General features: G+C 37.0%; 1 protein-coding gene and 3 non-coding genes across 4 annotated transcripts in view; 2 read left to right on the top strand and 2 right to left on the bottom strand.

Moving 5' to 3' along the window:
• Window positions 1–19,353, top strand: part of LOC129761713 (heart- and neural crest derivatives-expressed protein 2) — a 31,398-nt gene extending 12,045 nt beyond the window's left edge. Inside the window, exons 2-5 of the mRNA XM_055759452.1 lie at window positions 4,765–4,977; window positions 11,073–11,317; window positions 11,386–11,538; window positions 19,132–19,353. Of these exons, the coding sequence (XP_055615427.1) occupies window positions 4,765–4,977; window positions 11,073–11,317; window positions 11,386–11,538; window positions 19,132–19,221 (701 nt within the window). The 3' untranslated portion in view covers window positions 19,222–19,353. The remainder of the gene's footprint in view (window positions 1–4,764; window positions 4,978–11,072; window positions 11,318–11,385; window positions 11,539–19,131) is intronic.
• On the bottom strand, window positions 3,438–3,508 carry Trnag-gcc (transfer RNA glycine (anticodon GCC)). Its single transcript has one exon. It is a non-coding gene; the product is annotated as a tRNA-Gly (tRNA).
• Trnam-cau (transfer RNA methionine (anticodon CAU)) lies at window positions 12,154–12,226 on the top strand. The gene has a single exon. It is a non-coding gene; the product is annotated as a tRNA-Met (tRNA).
• On the bottom strand, window positions 17,962–18,033 carry Trnaw-cca (transfer RNA tryptophan (anticodon CCA)). Its single transcript has one exon. It is a non-coding gene; the product is annotated as a tRNA-Trp (tRNA).
• Window positions 19,354–20,712: the final 1,359 nt, after the last annotated feature.

Raw genomic sequence — 20,712 nt, 5'->3', positions numbered from 1 at the left:
TCCATTTATAAATATCTATGGGAGCGGGAACCGACACTGATATTGTTGAAATGCTTTTGATGCAGATTGAATGAAAGGCGTAGCAAAAACAGTTCGGGGCTCAACGTGTTAATAGTAGGATTGGGCGATCTTTAGAAAAAGATCGATCTTGATGGATCAATTTTCTAAACGGCGCAGGGATCTTTGAAAAATCGAATGCCAATGTGAATATTTACTTTTGACGTGGGACTACGTCTAACCGGAACATATGGAGGGTAAAATGAAAACCTAAACAACACAGAACATGCAGGAAAAAATGAAAGATTTCGAATGCTTATAGCTGGAACATTTCGTACTGGATAGGAGAGATGTTTGCATCACTTGAGAGGGAATATTTCTACGCATCTATCGCAACTAACAAAATGTTGTTTTTCATTAGAAAACAATTGAATAACTGTAAAATATTAGGCGTTATCTAAACGCCCTAACTGCATCGTTTTGATTGGCTAGATTTACGTTTTCCCTAACACAGCCATCAAAACCAAGCAGCCTTGGGGAAATCGGCATTGTAAATACATGAAAGTAGGGGGACTTTTGTTCTCATCGAAAAATGTTCCCTAACACAGACTTTAAAACCAAGCGAAATCGGCATTGCAAACACACGAAAGGGCTTGGAGGCGAGTGAACTGTAAATTTTAAACCCTCTTAAAGCCAAAAAGAAGAAGAAGAACACACGAAAGTAGGGGGAGCTTTTGTTCCCACCGAAATGTGTTCCCTAATAGAGATTTCTAAACCAAGGTGCCTTTTGTCCGTACATATATTTTGTTCTAGGTGCCTTTTGTCCTCTCTTGCCTTTGTGCAGAGTGGAATATGTCTGTCCTAACATGATCTTCTAAACTTAGGAACCTGGGAAAATCGTGCAGACACTAGAAGCGAATGAACTTCCCAGTTTCAAGCAAATTCGAGATTCGAGAAGTATGTACACTTTTGGGATGTAAACTTCAGAGGAAAATGTAAAATAAAATAATCGTTTGATAATTTTTTTGTTGTCTTTATTGGAAAGATTTTCAGCCTTAGGCTGGTTCATCAAACGTTTGATAATTCTTCCGTACATATATTTTGTTCTAGTCATCATACCAAACGTAAAAGGTCCGTAATTAAATTTACTTGTAACGAAGAACAATCAATCACAATAAATGAATTGACTTTACACGGCATTTGTTCATTTTTTTCACTCACAGAGCAAATATATTGAACTCAATTGAATTTGGAAACTGTTTCATTCAATCAAGAATTTAATCAATACAAACGAATTTATGAAGTTTATGAAATTTGTGGATTTTGGTGAGAATCAATGTTCACAAAAAAACAAATTTCCAAAAAATTTTCTACGGTCAAAAAGATTGGAAAAATAGCAAAGAAAAGATCGATTTTCGCAATTTAATTTGGAGTAGGAAGAATCAATCCGAAAAATCGTAAATTGGAAAGAAAAAGACCGATCTTCTAAATATCGATCTTAGATAGCTCAATCCTATTCACTATCACAAATTTGAAATCCTCGAAAGCTATCCAAATGTTGATATTATGTTCATAAAATTTGTCAGGTGGTGAGATTGAAATCGATGTACATTGAAAAAAAAAGTCACAGGAGGGTTGTGTCCAAGACACGACCGCATAGTTGACGTAGGATTCCGTTAGGCTATCTGCTGCATGCTGATTTTTGATATGTTTGAAGAATTACATTGTTAAACTCTTCGATAATGATTTGGGTCCGTTTTATCTGGTTGTTAGGTATTGTTTGTTCACTCCACCAGTGTCCATAACCGAGTGATAATGCTAAAAAGATGGTGATTAGTCATTAGATGGTGCGTATCACGTACTAAAGCCGCCCTCTGTGGTCCTGGACGAGATGGCTCCTATGTTATGTATAGATGGAATTAAGAAAAAAAAAGCTCATCAATGTAATATAAGATAATTATCATTATCGAACACAAGTTTTCTCACCAGAAATGAAGAGTTACTTTAGTATAGAGAAAATATATTTGAAATGGAAAAGGTAATTTCATTTATTTTTTTTTTAATTTTCTGAGTGTTTATACAACCCATTTCCTTTTCGCTTTAAACCCAACGGAACACGATGCTACTTGCCTCAATGCAAATTTCAATTAGGCTAACAGCACCCAATACGATATGTAGAGCATATGTGAAATCACTTTTTCGAATATTCCTTCATTTTTCCAATTTTGCTCGTCGCATGAACTTTCCTTGGGAGAAAAAAAAATCGTTTCATATTTCAAGTCATTTTAACACAATAGTTACCATATACAATTTTACTCTTACAGTTGTGCTAAAAATTTTACAATACATGATCGGTCATTGATATGAAATTTCGCGAAGCAACCAACATAAAAATTACAAATTCAAATTTTATTTAATTCTATCAAGCATAAGTTCTATTCAGTTCATTGAAACATCATTCATCAATCAACCCATCGAAATATTCTTATTGGAACGAAAATAACAAAAAAAAACACTCGTTCATCGCTCCCAACTTATTCGCCAGCACGTATGCAATCAGCGATGCCCACACTAGTTACAATGAGCACTATCCATTTGTGCGCGTCGTTAGTTAAACTATCGGCCACGAGGGTATTTACATGCTGATTACCCTCAGACACCTTGGACTTGAAATCTCTGTTAGGGAATACATGTCAGTGGGAAAAAAGTTCCCCCTACTTTCATGTATCTGCAATATCGATTTCCCCCAGGCAGCTTGGTTTTAATGTCTCTGTAAGGGAACACATTTCGATGGGATCAAAAGCTCCCCCTACTTTCATGCGTTTGCAATTCCGATTTCCCCCAGGCAGCTTGGTTTTGATGTCTCTGTTAGGGACTCGCCGCATGTGTCGTAGATTTCGACCAATCAGAAGTAGGTATTTCCGTTAAGATAAGGGTTGAGATTTTTCAATTGTTCGATAGTTAGTTTCATGACATATACTATTTTATTTAATGTAAAAAATTGTTATGGAGTGCCGAAATTGATTGACGCAAAAATCTCATTAATCCATCATTAAATGACTGAGCAATAAGCATTTGAAATTGGACAATTTTCACGGTGCGCTCGATTTTCAATTTGTACCCCAATATGTTCCCGAAAGACGTAATCCTACGTCAAAACTCTAAGATCGAAAAGATCGCAAGAAAAAGATCGATGAAAGATTATGAAAGATTATGTTCATAAAATTTGTCAGGTGGTGAGATTGAAATCGATGTACATTGAAAAAAAACTCTAAGATCGCAAGAAAAAGATCGATCTTTTCGACTTTTTCGGATACAAAGAATCGATCCAAAAAATCAGAAATCGAAATGGAAAAGATCGATCCTCTGAAAATCGATCCAAGATCGCCTAATCCTGGTTAATAGATAAAATCATAAAAAAATTAAAGAAAAAAATCAATTGCATCGGCCGGGAATCGAACCCGGGCCGCCCGCGTGGCAGGCGAGCATTCTACCACTGAACCACCGATGCTAGGTTATAAGAAAATGTCATTTTTATGTACAATATTATATAAAAAAGGTGCACTAACGTTACTTGACATTTGAAGGACATTGATGCATGGATTTCAAGCAAAAAGCAATTTTTGACATTATAAAGCGTAAGCACGTAAATCAAGAACTGCAATTGAACACGATTGAGTTCGGCCAGTTCAAAAATAAACAAACATCCTCCAACATATCATATCAAGTGCACGTCACCCTCCACTATTGCAACCGAGATTTTGTTTATCTTAACCAGTAGTAAAACTCTTAAAATATGCTTTGATAGTATATACATGAAATCGTTGCATAGTAAACACATGTAACCAAATGAGGGTGTATCACGCAACTTCGTAATTTTGAACGCCGCGATGTATGTTATTTTTAGACCCGAAAGGTGTAATAAAATGGTCTAGTCTGTTTACATGAACATCTTGACGGAACGTTTTTTATTACAATTTACGTTTTTTCCGGATAATGAAGAAAGCGGAGTGTGCTGGCTGTCAGATGTGTTAGTTGACATGGTTCACTCACGCGATTACCTTGCTGTGGAAGTAGAACTGACGAGTTGAATCGCAGCGTATTTCGGGGTCAAGGCTTTCGTGGCGAAATGTATGGTTTTCATTGAAACTGTACGCAAATTACAATGATCATAGTATTATCCAAACGATGTAAGTAGAACAATGAACGAATTCCCTACAGGGTGCACTTTTGTTTAATGTACTTTCAACACTTTTTCTCATTTCCTGCCTACAATAGTACTAAATTATTATCACTCATCCAAACATCGCACAGTTCAGCATCGTTTCGTTCTCAATAAACAACTGCGATCGTCTAGAAAGGATTCAATGCGGAAGTGACACATCGTTTAATATGTAAACACGACAAATGGGAATATCAATTCCCATGCGTAATAACGAGTGCAACGTGCGCAAAATCAGCATCCTTAAATTCTTCCCCGCAGAAGACAGTCCTTGTTCATTTCCAATGTGTTCCTGTCAAGTGCTTCACCTCTCGCCCCGGTTTGTTTAGCTAAACATCATGGCGTAAACAGACAAAAAAGTTTGTTCATTGCTCCATCCGCCCTCCGGCTACGGAGTTGTTTTTTTGGTGTGTATTACACACAGTGCAGTCAGTTCATAAACAAATCATTATGATACGATACATAGCACGCTTCCGAGGAAGAAAGTACAAATTATGGCCTTTTCCCGAAGATTTATTTTTCTTTCTTCTTTTGTGATCCCGCAGGCACTACTCACGTGTTACCCCTGGATGAGGAAGGCTACTGGGGATCGCCGTGCAGCTCCAGCGAGTCGCTGGAAAACCGGGGCGAATATTCACCTACACAGAATGTACTATCCTCGCAGTCCGGTCCGGAGGGATCGTCTCCGTTTGCGAACCAGTATCATCACCATCACCACGGCCAGCCGGTGTATTGCCCCGTCGGTTATGAGAAAACCAGTGAGTATGGGAAACTTTTTTAGTTTGGTTGTTTTAATCATGTGATGATCCTGTAGATTATCTTACTCGTTTGTAAATTACTGTTACTATATCAATATTCATTCTTTTTTGTTCTACACGATCACCTAAGATCGCCATCAGATATGTCAAGTTCAGCTATAATTTGCGGTAAATACCAACATTGCACTGTGGACCAGGTAGTAAAATTTGGTGCAATAAATTAATAACTCGAAAAATGTATGAACAATCGTTTTGATGTCTTCAGAATATTTGTTTATAAGCTCAAGCTGCGTTAATTAACATGTTGACTGCCACATCAGTCATCGGTACCTGACACCGTGCTTTCCGTTCAGGCCACGTCAGTCACCGGTGACTGACAGTATAAAATATGATGATAAATGTAGAAATTAATTTAATTTTTTTTCGAAGGAATTTTCAAAAACAATTGTCCTAATATGTTCAAAAATTTCCATCGAATGAATTCAAATTTTCCAGTATTGCGCTTCGCATTGCTGTACTCGCTGTACTTCGCATCGTATATTCTCGCGTGGCCTGACGATATAAAATCGCTATAAAACCGCGTGGCACTCAACGCGTTAATCAAGTGTCACATGAATTGTGGTATACATTAGCCTATAAATTTGCTTGGAAACATTACAACTTACTGCAATATTTGCAGAAGTACTGCAAAACATTACAAAAAACTGCTTTTGGCACTTTTTGAAAAAGTGATAAACTAACCTATTTTTTTGTTAGGCACATAGTTTGAGTCACTAATCGTAACCCACCATGCAGATCTTTTTCCACTACTTTCGAAGGTCGAAAATAAGCATTCGAAAAATTCTATTAAGATAATGATATATACAACATTTTAAAGCTTAAACCTTCTCTTGACATTTTTGTCCACTACATCTACACATACCAAGATAACAATATGTTCGTAAAACATTCCAAAAGCTGAAGGTTTAAGCTTTAAAATGATGTTTTTATCATTATCTTAATAGATTGTTTCGAATGCTTATTTTCGACTTTCAAAAGTAGTGGAAAAATATCTGCATGGTGGGGTACGATTACGAGCTTGAGTCACTGTAGATAAATGACAAACTGGATAAATAACTCGGAAGATAACTCCTTACCATTTTTATTTGAATACGATCTCTGGGATATGGCTTCCTCGGTCGTATATCCGCGATAAGGTGTGGTATACTAAATGCGGTTTACTTACTTTTTTGAATGTGTTATAATAATTTTAATAAGTGTTTAATAAGTAATTAAATAAGTGTTGTAATTTGTGTAATTCGTGTTTTTTAGTTGTTGATGAAAGAAAAAAAAATTAGTGTTCTGAATCAGCGCGGTGAAAATTCAATCTCAATCGAAAGAAATAGACGAAAATGATAAAGCATACCATTCGCCACCAAAGGAAGCATTGCTCGAACGTTTGAATTTAATAAACCTCGTCAACTGAGATTCGAAAGGGTTCATTGTCAAATGAAAGCGATTCTTTCTCATTTGAATGTGATGAATGAAATGAGTCGAACGAAAACAAATAATTTATTTTTACAATCTCGGCTTTCCGCATTGAATTGATTTCGGGCTATTCACTGTCATATATCAGCCATTCCATGTCAAACCGATAGAGTGGTTCTCAGATTTTCGTCAAAAGTGATAAAGTTGTTCTTTATCGCAAAACATTAGACCCGTATATTTTTTTTATTTTTTCATTAGGGTGACCATTTCCATTTTAGGGTGGTCCAAAAAATCAACTTTTTCGTTTTTATTCCTAATATTCCTTTTTTTTTAAATTCATAACTTTTAAACCACTGAACCTGTTTAGATAATCGTTTAGTTTAGAATATCAAATTAAAGGCAATGAGCTAGCCTTTCATTCAAAAATATTACTTTGTAAAAAATGGATTTCATTTTCGTAATTATTGATTGTAGTCGTTTTTTTTATTGTTTTGATGGCTTTGGACTAGAGGGCGCTAAATTTTTCTATTTTTTCTTGATAGCTGAGGATTTTTCACATAAAACATCTCGATACCAGAGATGTTTTTTTTAGTTTTTGAGTTATGAGTTTTCAAAGTTAGCCGATGGTTCAATGATTCCCCATTTTTTCCACCACAAAAATTCATAACTTTTGAACTACTAGACCGATTGATGATGGGCATATGAAATTGAAGCTTATGAGTTTTCTTTGAAAAAATATTACTTCGTGAAGAATATGGATTTTCGTTCTTGTAATTATTGATTGAGTCAGTTTTTCATAGTTTTCTCGGTTGAAGATAGAGGGCGCAATATTTTTTTATGTTTTTTTTTCTGGAAAGCTGAGTTTTTTTACATTATATATCCGAAAATTAGAGATGTATTATTTTTTTCGTTTTTGAGTTATTATTTTTCAAATTTAACATGTTTTAAGTCTTCGTTCAATATTCCTGTGTGACTAGACTAGTCCTATTTGACTAGATTCCAATTTTCCTGCAAGTGTGATAATTTTTCAAAGAAGGTTAGCTTATTGACTTTAATTTAATATGTCGATCATCTAAATCGGTTCAGTAGTTCAAATGTTTGGAAATTTTTTGCAAAGAGTCATTTTTGGATGAAAGAGCAAAAATGATTTTTCGGACCATCGGTTGACTTTGAAAAATCATATCTCAAAAACGAAAAAATAGCATCTCTGATATCTAGATATGATATGTAAAAAATCCTCAGCTTTTCAGAAAAAAATATATCGCCCTATAGTCCAAAACCACGAAAACAAAAAACGACTACAATCAAAAATTACGAAAATGAAATCAATTTTTCTTTGAAAGTTTAATATTTTTTAATAAAAGCTCATTTCAGCTCATTGCCTTCAATTTGATATGTCGATCATCTAAATCGGTTCAGTGGTCCATAGTTAGGAATTTTTGAAAAAAGGCATTTTTCGAAAAAAGAACAAAAAGTCGGTTTCTTAGACCACCCTAAAATGGAAATGGCCACCCTAATGAAAAAATAAAAAATACTTGTCTATCGTTTTACAATAAAGAACAAAATGACCACTTTTGACGAAAATATGAGAACCACTATATCGGTTTGACATTTAGTTTGTTTTGTTAGTTTTTTAAAAGACTTTTAACTCAAAAACTATAATACTTACAAAATTTTGGTCAAAGAAAAAATTGTAGGAAATTGTGTAAATTTACATGTAAAATATACATAAATAAAATTACACTGAAAAAATATTTTAAAGATTAAAATTATTTTTTCTCAAAAACGTTATTTTTAAATTATCATAAAAAATACAAAAAGTAATAGTATCCTTCTTCTAATGTATGGAGACTTGTTGGCAGTGGTATGGAATATTGATATAATTCTCGTTAAGAATTTAAAAATAATGTGTTTTTGAAAATTCAATTATCAAAATAATTTTGTTTCATGATTTTTATAAAAGAGTTTGCTATGTTTTAATGAAAGCCTTTACTTCATTGTCGGACCAAAATTATGTAGTTCTTATAGTGTTTGAGTTGGAACTTTTTTGAAGTTTTTAGTTATTCTTATCGTTTTTCGAAAAATATTAGCTTAAAAAGTTTCTATCGACAAAATTATAGTTAGGAAATTATTAAAATTAGGAAATAATTTAATCTTTCATAGAAAATGCACGCTGAAAATATATTTTAAAAATTGAAATTGATTCTTCGCAAAAACATATTTTTCCAAAATTCTGAACGAAAATTATATGAATAGTCCATACAGCTACAAACAAGAATGCCCATTGGAAAAAGGGCACTGTTACAGGAAAAAAGTTTTTTTTTAAAAATAAGCGGTCATTTTTTCTATTTCAACCTTCAATCAACAGTATGAAGCGGAACATCATGAAAAAGGTTGACTTCACCTTCTAGTTGAAATTTGTCATCATTATTTACTAACTCTATCTGTTACGACGAGACCCCTCAACACGCATCACGCTACGACGTGGCGTCAGCTGTCAACGAGTGACATGGCGACAGAAGAATGCCATGTAACGCTCCTGGAACATAAATAGATGGAACAAAAGAATTATTAAGAACCATCAGAAGGCTTATTGAGTTTGGCTGTACAAATGTATTCTTATTCTAATTATATATATATTTTCTTGAGTTCCTAAATCTAAATCTAATTCTACCGTGAAATTGTAAAATCTAAATATAAAACTAGTTATTGTAAGTACCAATTGAATAATACGAGAATTGTGTAACTAACTTAGCTGCATTCTAGAAACTAGCATTGTAATCAGCGTAGTTAAAAGGGTAATTTAAGCCATACCACTTCCAGAAGTTTCTTACGCTAAATTTGAAAGTTTAGGGGAACTAAATAATGTTATGGCTATGCTAAATAAAATGATTATTTGCAGCTTAAAGCTCACACACCAAAAACGTGGTGCCCAAGCAGAGTTGGTGACCCTAACCCAACACTATCAAACAGCATCACAATAAAGTAATATGAGCTATGTTTCTGAGTTCTTTATTATGCTTCGATATTATGTACAATTCGATACAACGTACAATTTTGAAAGCGAAAGGTACGTTATATCGAAGTTGCCCTGTAATAGGAAATTTATAGTAAATGGAAATTGTAAAGAACCAAATGGAAATCGTAAAGATTGACTGATGGAGAGTCCTGTGACTGAATCCACAAACGTTTGCTCGGTGAGAAAACGTGAATGTTCGAAAGAATTCGTATCCAAAAAATAATTTTGGGCGGGACGAAGTTTGCCGGGTCAGCTAGTTTAGTAATAAAAATGGAATTTCGTTACGTAACGATTACAGCTACCCCCCCTTCCTCCATGTCACATCAAGTAACGCAACCTCAACCCCGCTCACATCCTCCCCCTCCACAGTTCATGCATTACGTAATTTGTGCACGTCCCCAAACGTGGAAAATGTTGCTTTTCAAGGCGCCAACCGTCTGCGGCTTATCGGCGTAGACAAGAGACTACACATAACTCCACAAAAAACATTCCACTTTTGTTTGCCGCAAAACACCAAGCTGCTTCTCACTTTCAGTTTTTTGGGGTCCTTTTCGGGTTCTGCTTGTCAATGGCCCAATATTTCTATATTGGGCCGAGCTCTTGCACGTTGGGGAGGGTTCTTGTCCCACGTCATTGGCGACATACCGCTCCATGGCATTTATTCCATGTAGTTCCATGTCATGTAAAGTTAGTTTTGTTTATTGTCGCGAGTCACTACTTTTTTCATAACACGACAGTCAGACTATTTTTTTTTAGCTCGACGCACATGTTACGCTCAGCTTGCTTGCGACGTGTCGGAAGAAGAGTTGGTCAGTCTTTTTGTCTTCGCAGCGGCTTCCCAATTCTCCCCGAAGCGATCCGAAGCGATTTATTATTATTCACGCTATCTTTCGTAAGCTGATATGACATATATAGCTGTTCACACCTAATTATCAAATGAAGTTAGTACATATGAATATGAAACATCTATCGAAAACATATTAGACGTGGAACTACGTCTAACCGGAATACATTCACATTCAGGAATAAATGAAAGATTTCGAATGTTTATAACTCGAACATTTCTCAATAGATAGGAAAGATGTTTGCATCAATTAATAGGAAATATTTCTACACATCTATCACAATTGCCCGGTTTTGATTGGCCCGATTTACGGTTCCCCAACACAGCCATCAAAACCAAGGTGCCTGTGGAAATTGGTATTGCAAATACATGTAAGTTGGTGGAACTTTTGTTCCCACCAACATGTGTTCCCTAACACAACCATGAAAACCAAGATGCCTTACATTACATGGCGTTTGTTCAAAATATTTACTTACGCAGCAAATATGTTGAATTCGATTGAAATCGAAAATTATTTCATTCGATAAATTAATCAATACAAATGATTACTAAGCCAACGGTGGTAATCCCATGTCAATCTTGCGGTTATATCACTCATTTTATGTTATTTTTAGGATCAATCAATCATAGCAGTGGTAAAGATTATATGATCCACTACGTTTTCAATATGCAGATCAGTCGTGTGGAACATACCTTATTTGAAAAACATAAGACATCAAACACAAATAAAACCTTTGCATTTAATTCGATTATAAACTTTGCCAGGTTACATATGCGACGAAGGATACTACGGAGCAGCTTCCACCACGACTACAGCCATTGGAGCAGTGTCATCTTTGACCGCAAACGGGGCTATCGTTACAGGCACCGGCATGCCAGTGGTGCGAGTGGTAAAACGACGCAACACGGCAAACAAAAAAGAACGGAGACGAACACAGAGCATCAACTCGGCATACACTTCACTGAGGGACCGAATTCCTAATGTACCAAATGACACAAAGCTATCCAAAGTACGTTTTAAAAATAGATATTTTTGATGCTGTCTCTCTATGGCACTGATAAAACCACTTGATTCCAGATCAAAACATTACGGCTAGCAATCTCCTACATTGCCCATCTCCTAGCGGTAGTAAACGGCAACCAAGATCCGTCATGTGATTTCCGAGCGGAACTTGTCCCTTCGTCCCGGAAAATCAACGCCGAACGGAGAGCTCAGAAAAATATGATGCAAGTAAGTTCTATTCACGGATACAAAACCACCCATTCACATTTGATTACGGGAATAGACTTGTTCTGTTGCTACGCGGTCTATCAACGCCCCCTCTCAACCACAATATTCATAATTGAATCATTATCTTCATTGTTTTTGTATCTGGTTTCTGGTGTCGAACAGCGCATGCCGCTATTCGAATGGGATGTTCTGGTTTTCAGAGCAACGTTGTGCATTAGATCTCCTATCGACGGTATTTATATTTATATCTTGAACAGAGTTTATTACTTCCATTGAATTGTGCTAATGTTTCGTAATTGAATTATGCGCACTTGTCACATTACCGCGATAGTTCCCAAACATTGGCACAAGTATGACACCATCGAACGCATCGGTGGGAAAATTTGCACCCTCACCATAATGTTGGGCCAATAAGCTAAAAGGATTTCCCAATTGCATCATTAAAATTGCCACAAAACATCAAGTGTCAATTAACGGGATGTGAGCAGGGCAGAGGACGGCCCTTTTTGTAATTCACCCTCTCAGTTCTTCGTTTTACTATCCGGTTGGGAAAAAGAGGTAATTGTTGACAGGGGAAAATTTAGATACCAAGTCATTCCTCCCTTCCATATATCCGCCTCGATAGCGCAGTCGGTAGCGCGTAAGTCTCATAATCTTAAGGTCGTGAGTTCGATCCTCACTCGGGGCAGTAAATTTTTTTATTCCATGGTGCTTCTATGTGGTTAGCGGCCATTTTTCAGCATTGAGTTCTTTTTTTCTGTACAGGGAGACATGTTTCTGTACACTGCTTTTTTGTATGAATTCCTTTTCTGTGCGGTATATGAAAAAGTTCAATATAGATATTAATTTTTGATGAAGTTATCGTCCATTTAATTTCTTATTATCTTTGATATGTATTTCATCGCACTAAATAAGCATCGTTTTGTCTCAAACTACGAACACCTAAGCTTTGTTGGCCATTGAACAGTGTCTCATTACTCAAAATGATACTGTTTTGCGAAATTAATTTGATTTCACGATTTTTGGACTTTTGTCTCAAATTCCGAACACTATTTCAATACCAATATAATGAAGATTTCTGCATAAAAGATCATTTGTTTGTTGATTTACAGTAGATTCTTACCATTTCTAGCGGTTAACATGAGAACAGAAAAACAAATTTGGTACAAATACAAAAACCGTAAAACGACGATGCTTGTTTTTTACGGAATTTGCTACATAAACATTTTATCACTGTTTTTTACAGTCACTTTTTGCAAATGCTTAGTATTATAAATTATAGGCTGTGTCAATACTCGTAAATGATGTTAAAGTGAAGCCTATACCCCAAAGAATGTCAGGGTTTTCAATTATGCATAACATTAAAGTTTAGTAAATTTACATTTGAAAATGAAGTGTTCGGAACTGGAGACAAAACGGTACGGTGGTAAACAATTACCCGTCTCATGCTATGTTTATTTTTTGTTTTAATGTTTAAGTAGGAGCTTATTGAAGGGAGCGAAGGGTTGGTTTTATGATCTGCGCAAGTGAATAAGCCGCTTATTTAAGCGAATAAAATTAAAATAATATATAACGCGTGTTTTAATTTTTACCCTTCCTATACATCAATGAGGTGGCTGAATTTAATGACTATTGAAACTGTCAAAGCCAAAGAACAAATATTTTCTGGAGTTTTTTCACTCAATCATATCTTCTTCTTTGAATAAATACCAATAACGTCTGAAAATACACAATAGCGATATCACAGAGCCGCACACAGTCCAGAGCACACAAATTACGATTTTTTGCGCGAGTATAGGAGTGTCAATAATTGATGTCCACGTTCCACGCTTTCACGATCCAGGACCATTACGATGAGATTGTTTTTAAGGCGTAAATTATAGTTAGTTCGCAACAGTTAGTAAGAGAAGAGCAATTTTGAATCTATTTTTTCTCGGACAATCCCTTTCCATCCTTCCATCAAATGCAATACGTTGTGAATGACATGATTTCTACATCAAGTTCAACAAGTTCCAATATGCACAGCCATGCGCAAACAAAAAAAAACAATATGTCACAACGTACAGCAGGAAAACAAAAGGAAAACGAACGGTGATCACGTGCGGAATCATTAGTTTTTAAGTTATTTTCTTAGGGAAACATTTGTATGTGTATCCTATCCACCGCATAAAATTGATTTTTTTTTAATACATATTGTATTTTTTTTAAAAAACTTCTGGTGAAATTTTGATTTTTTATACGATTTTTTGACGTAGAACTACGTCTTTCAGGGAGGGGGCCAAATCAGAAAAACAGGGTACGTTTTTATGAAATAAAGTTAACGTAAATAACTATTTTCACTGTGAACGAATTCTCATGATTTGCATACCAATCGAATCGGAAATTCTCTAAGATTTGTTTGATATGCTATACATTACAATTCGCTGATCTCTAAACGGTTTAAATTCACGAAAACTGGAAGAACTTCCTTTTTTCCATACATTTGTTTTGCCGATTTGTGTGCTAACCCTACCCGTATTTCGAATGCTTATAACTCGAACATTTCTTAACAGATCGGAAAGATGTTTGCATCAATTGATAAGAAATATTTCTACGCGTCTATCACAATTAATAAAATATTATTTTTCACGAAATGAACAATTGAATAAGTGTAAAATGTCAAGCGTTATTTAAACGCCCGAACTGCCAAGTTTTAATTGGGCCGATTTACGGTTTCCCGAACACAGACATAAAAATCGATGTACCTGTGGAAATCCGCTCTACAAATCTACATGCAAGTCCGGGGTATTTTTGTTCCCAGCGAGTCTTGTTTCCACTTTGTCAAAACATGCAAGTTGGGGATATTTTCCCCACTCTCTATCACGGACTTCAAAATCCATGTGCTTGGGGGAATCCGCTTCGCAAATATAGTATTGGGGAAAAAGAAATGTCATATTTCTGATCGAAATTTGCCGCTTTATTTAACAGACTTAAAATTATCCAATTTAAGTCAAATATGCGCCGTTTTGTTCGCAAACTTGTTGCCATTTAGAAGGCAACTTCATTATCCCCCTTTATAAAACTCCCCCCTCCTTATTTGCAAAAAACTCAGACAGCCAGTTTTCGCAAGCCTCTTTTGAGGCCAACTTAGTATCACCAAGAGCGTTATGCATGGACCGGAAGAGATGATAATCACTTGGAGGTCCGGACTATACGGTGGGTGCAATAGGACATCCCATCAGAGCCTCCGTAGCTTCTAGCGGGTCATCAAAGATGTGTGAGGCCGAGCGTTGTCCTGGTGGAAAACAACACCATTCCTATTGATCATATCTGGCCGCTTCTGGTCAATCGCCTGCTTCAACCGGTCAAGCTGCTCACAGTAGAGAACCGAGTTGAGGGTCTGGCCATAGTTGAGCAGCTCATAGTAGATGATTCCCTTCCAATCCCACCAAACACACAGCAAAACCTTCCTGGCCGTCAATCCGGGCTTGGCGATGATTTGGGCCGGCTCACCGCGCTTCGACCACGACTTTTTTCGCTTTCGGTTGTCGTACGTGATCCACTTTTCATCACCAGTCACCATCTTCTTCAAAAATGGGTCGAGTTCGTTCCGTTTCAGCAGTGCATCGCAGGCGTTGATTCGGTCTAAAAGATTTTTTTGCGTCAACTCTTGTGGCACCCATACATCCAGCTTTTTTGAAATCCAATCTTCTGCAAATGGTTCCAAACGGCACTTACGAACAAAGATCAATTTCGATACCGCAAACATCGAATGGACTAACAACGCTTATTGTGATGTAATTTTCGAACATGTGGGAATTCAATTTTCCGAATTTTCCGACCTTCCTTCAGAGTTTTCCAAAAATTTTCCGGTGTTTCTCTCCACTATATTGATCTACGAGAAGAGACGAATACAACAAAATAAGGAAAACAAAAAACAAAAAATGTGTTGCATTTATTCAGCATATCGTCTTTTCTTGGGCATTTTAAAGATGATCAGCACTCAACATTATTTCTGCTACGCGCCATTGTAACCATGTGCACAGAACAACATCAGAGCATCGGACAAACCATGATCAGAATTAAGGTCATCGAGATGCATTAATCACGTGATTCATATACAGTGACGTAGCGTGACCGGGCGATACCCAGGGCGAGTATCTTAGATGTCATCCCTCCAATGAAACCTTTTTATCAAGACTTTGTCTATGTTTTCTAATAAAACATCAAATTTACTAGACTAAAAAACTTATTTATTACTTATTTATCTATATTTATATAAATGGATTTCTGTCTGTCTGTCTGTCTGTCTGTCTGTCAGATTCTTATGGACTCGGAAACTACTGAACGATCAACATGAAAATTGGTATGTAGGGGTTTTTGGGCCCAGGGAAGGTTTTCGTGATAGTTTGAGACCCCTTCCCACCTCTCTAAGTGGGGGGGGGGGGTGGCTGCCATACAAATGAAACACAAATTTCTACATTACTCGAGAGTTATTCAAGCAAATGAAACCAAATTAGGCATATTGAGGTTTTAGGGTGCAGTAAATGTTTCTATGGTGCTTAGACACTCCACCCCCCTCTCTAAGGGGGGGCTGCTATACAAATGAAACGCACATGTCTGCATAACTCGAGAACTAGTCAAGCAAATGGAACCAAATTAAGCATATGGAGGTTTTAGGGTGCAATAAATGTTTCTATGATGGTTAGACTCTCCACCTCCTCTCTAAGGAGGGGCTGCCAAACAAATGAAACACAAATTTCTGCATTACTCGAGAATTATTCACTCAAATGGAACCAAATTAGTCATGTTGAGGTTTTAGGGTGCAATGAATATTTCTATGGTAGTTAGGCTCTCCACCCCCCTCTCTAAGGGGGGGCTGCCATACAAATGAAACACAAATTTCTGCATAACTCGAGAACTAATCAAGCAAATGAAACCAAATTTGGTATGGAGACGAATAGAAGATCAATCAATGAATAGTTCTGCGATTGGGCCCATGAACTTGCTCATAGTAAGATAAATTTTGGGAGCGTAAGAAGATAAATTTTGGGAGCGTTTTTTAGAAATTTCGCTTCACGATGAACTGTACCATACCAATGCAGTCGAGTTTTGGCATCGTTTAGGGTAATTTCAACGACCTTCAAATGTCTACGGCATCTTGATATATGTAACAATACTTCGCAGTTCTAAAATTCGCCATATTTGCCAGTTTGGTAATTGACGTTTCAGTTCGCTGTTAGATGCTGATAACTTGTAGCGGAAATGAATTTCTTCTATAATCTCGGCTATTTCTTGGGATTTTACCGCACCTGTAATTTCCGATAAAACGATCAAGACACTCCAACATTCCCGCCCTATTTTCCTCCTCCATTGCTATAGCCCAAGTCCGGAAGGTCTTTCGCCTGGCTTGTTTATCTAAGTAAACATTAATTAAAAAATCACCAGTGAATTGAGTCTGGTCACAATGTTATCCTTTCCTTTTGAAAATTATCCTGCGCAAGATCTGCTTCGCGTAGCACATTGCTCCAGAAGAACTGATAACACCGAAATGTGAAATAATAAACTTCTGGTAGAAGGGACCATGCACTTGATCCAATATTCAAGTTCTCGGCTAAATTGGTTCCACAGCATCATAATGAACACTACATTTCCGACAACCTTTTTACAATCACGCTTGTGTGGCTCAGAAGTACATGAGTTGGATCTGCGAATCTGTTTGCACATTCAACGGTTCAAGAAAAATGTTTTCCTTCTCAACAAATTCTGGATATTCCTATTTGATCCTCACATTGTATTGTCGAATGAACACTACAATTCAGACACTTTATGAAATCTAAACCGACACTATCCATTTGATGGAGGGGTTTTTTTATTAATCCGTTTATTCTTACAGGCTCAGTTAGTAAGTTTAAAGGAGACAAATTCCTAACTATATTTCTACTAGCATACATTAACATGTTTCCTTAATTCTATGGTTAATAAAATAGGAAACCGATTACTCGCGGTCGACTCGAGTTTAGAAGGGTGACACATTTTCATTAGGAAAAGAATGGGATGTAAGGAGATGTGTGTTCACGCTCACTTTGATGGAGGGTGTCATTACTCAAATCAGCAGCCAGTTTCTAATTCAAAAACGAAAGAAAAGAAAGATAAATTTACATTACATCGATTCCCAGCTGTATTTGACAATTTGGCTCAAATGGTGAGCGCATAGAAGGTGGACTTTATAAACCTTTAAAATTTGTGAATCCATAAAAATATCCTATAAAACTACTGTAAATCATGAAAAAGACTTTTTTTTTGCTTGGAAACATTTGAGTACCTGATTTGACACAAGTGCGCTGAGCTAGAGCATTCAAAAAAAATAGACAAACCATGATAACCAACACTAAATACCGCACATAAACTCGATCAAAAAAATAAAATATTTCCCAACAATTTTGACCCCGACGTGATTTGAACACGCAACCTTCTGATCTGGAGTCAGACGCGCTACCGTTGCGCCACGGAGTCTTGCTAAGATGTTATTTCAAATAATGTACATAAAACATCCGTGCAATACATGATAAATAGCGAAAAATGTCGACGCCCATTTCCACGCCCTTCGATGATTAACGGCAAACGCGCATGCGAACATCAAATCTATCTTGTTTCTTTCCGTATTGCTATCTCTTGACGCCCGCTGAGAAATATTTGGAATTTCTTATGCAGATACTTTACGCATCGGCTCATACAATTAATCGTGGAACTCATTAGCCACGAATGTGTCAAGTTAACAACATGGCTTGTTGACAATCATATTTATCAAGTCAAGGTGCTCTCAAGAAAATTCTTCTAAAAAAACATATTCCAGATCATTAAAAGATTTGGCATACCACAGAACATGATAATCATCATAATATATGACAGGGGAAGCGCGATCCACTTGCTGTCAGAAGAATTATTTCTAAATTTACCTGACCATATGTACAAAATACAAATTTAGTCCAGCAACTCATTCCAACAGCATCCGGAAATGACGCGAAAGTCGGCGCCTCGATTGATCCGCGGATTCACTTGACATGTTTTCCCAAGCACACACGCAAGGAAACCACTTGAACTCGCATCTCGGAGCGCATAATTTACGTCTGAGAACGTACAAAACCACTTAGCCATTCATAATACAAATTGCTCAGCGTTCACTTAATCGTTTGACATATTTTAATTGAGCGGCAAACTTGAGAAGCCCGGGGAATATACTTAGAGGATTCTTTGTGTGCAGCGAAATAAATGCATTCCACTGTTGTGTTTTCCTATGGGCGGAAAAAGGCTGCCGCATATATACGCTACAAATTGGATTTACATGCATCTCCCAGCTTGAGAAGGGAAACTTGCGAAAGCCAGATAATGAAAAAAAAAGGATTGGAAAAGTCAACTGAAACTGTTATCTCAAGTGGCTTTAGGAAAATAAAGATATCGCTCAGTGTTATGGAAAATAATGTACAATCGCAACGGATTTCCCGCATCAAACATAATATTCCTTCACTTCCGCTATCTAAACATTTAATACTAGATGGTTCATTTCACCTTTGACCAATAGCAATATACTGATTTATTTCTTTTCGTTTTCAGAATCTTGCGAACGAGGGTAAGAAAATCAAAGGAAGGACAGGATGGCCACAGCACGTTTGGGCTTTGGAAACTAAAACAAACCTTAAGTGAAGCGGACAGATACAACAGTATCGATCGCTTTAATCAAATAAATAAGTACGTCTCGCAAAAAAACACTCGTGATATTCTAACCGTTCAATGAGTCTCCAAGTATGTAAATAGTTTCCTTTTATCTGTAGAATTATTGACACAAATCTTCAAAAAATGCTCAATTGAAAAAAATAACAACTTTAATTTCATCACATCCGAAAGCTTCCCTGTAAAATGTTATTACATCGACTAGCCTAGATCACGGAAGGAAATCGTGTGGATTGAATCTAAACCATATGGCCTTTCGGTGTTGCGCTTGCTGTGTGAATTGGTTTTATTTCCCTTGTTTCCGTTAGGTTCATCTTATTTCCACAATTACGTAATTCTATTGAGTTTTATCGCACACCAAGCGTAAATTATGAGACAAAACATTATTTTGCATCTGATTTTTTTTCCAAAATATATATTTTTATCAAGGCTCATATGGCGTTAGCCTGACTGGGCCGGAGTTCAATATTTTGACAGTTTTTCTTATTATCTATGTTAGTAATATGTAACCGATTACTCGCGGTCGGCTCGAGGTTAGTATTACAAGTGTTCTCGTAATTGGGATGTTGCTGTCTCCAATGCTCTGTACGTGTACCCGACACGGGATACTTCCTATTGGAATGCAGCTGACCATTAATCAGCAACGCCCCCCTAGTCTGTACCACATATCTAGCGTGGTGCGTCTTCTCGACTCGAGGAATCCAGGATAGAATGGTCACTAGCCGGCGCAATCATCAGCTCGTGTAGAGTTGTCATGAGCGGTACAACCTTTGGCTCTTGTTGAATCATTAGTGGACTGCACAACCTTTGGCCCGTGTGTCTGTAAAGAGTGTGTGTATGTATTGCCGCGTCTAAGTAAAAGTTTATAGATCGGATAGGAGGGATATGAAACAGGGACACAACGAAGGAAACATCATTAAACGTTGACATCGGCGTTTCTGAGGAACAGGTATAGATGAAGCAGAAGATCAGGATCACGGCTACCTAAGATATCCCGGACGGGGATATCCGATTGTCTGCCTTGTGCTCTCAGTGCTCTAGAGAGCTGAGAGCGAGCAGCATGGAACCGGATACACGACCAGACAACATGCTCGATGTCGGGGTAGCCATCGCCACAATCACAAAGATTGTTTGCTGCGAGCCTAATGCGATAGAGATGCGCGTTTAGGTTGTAGTGATTGGACATGAGCCGAGATATCACGCGAATGAAATCACGACCTACATTCAATCCCTTAAACCAAGCACTCGTCGAAACCTTAGGGATAATCGTGTGTAACCAACGACCGAACTCATCTTCACTCCACATGCGCTGCCAACTAACGAGTGTGTCCTGACGAGGAATGTGAAAAAATTCATTATAGGCAATTTGCCTTTCAAAAAGTGTGCCTTCTGAAGCGCCCACCTTAGCTAGCGAGTCCGCTTTCTCATTCCCCGGAATCGAGCAATGAAAGGGAACCCATGCTA

The sequence above is a fragment of the Toxorhynchites rutilus genome, chromosome 1 (genome assembly GCF_029784135.1).
Source record: "Toxorhynchites rutilus septentrionalis strain SRP chromosome 1, ASM2978413v1, whole genome shotgun sequence".
Lineage (NCBI taxonomy): Eukaryota > Metazoa > Arthropoda > Insecta > Diptera > Culicidae > Toxorhynchites > Toxorhynchites rutilus.
The sequence above is the reverse complement of the archived record's forward strand: the minus strand, read 5'-3'. Positions and strand labels throughout refer to the sequence as shown.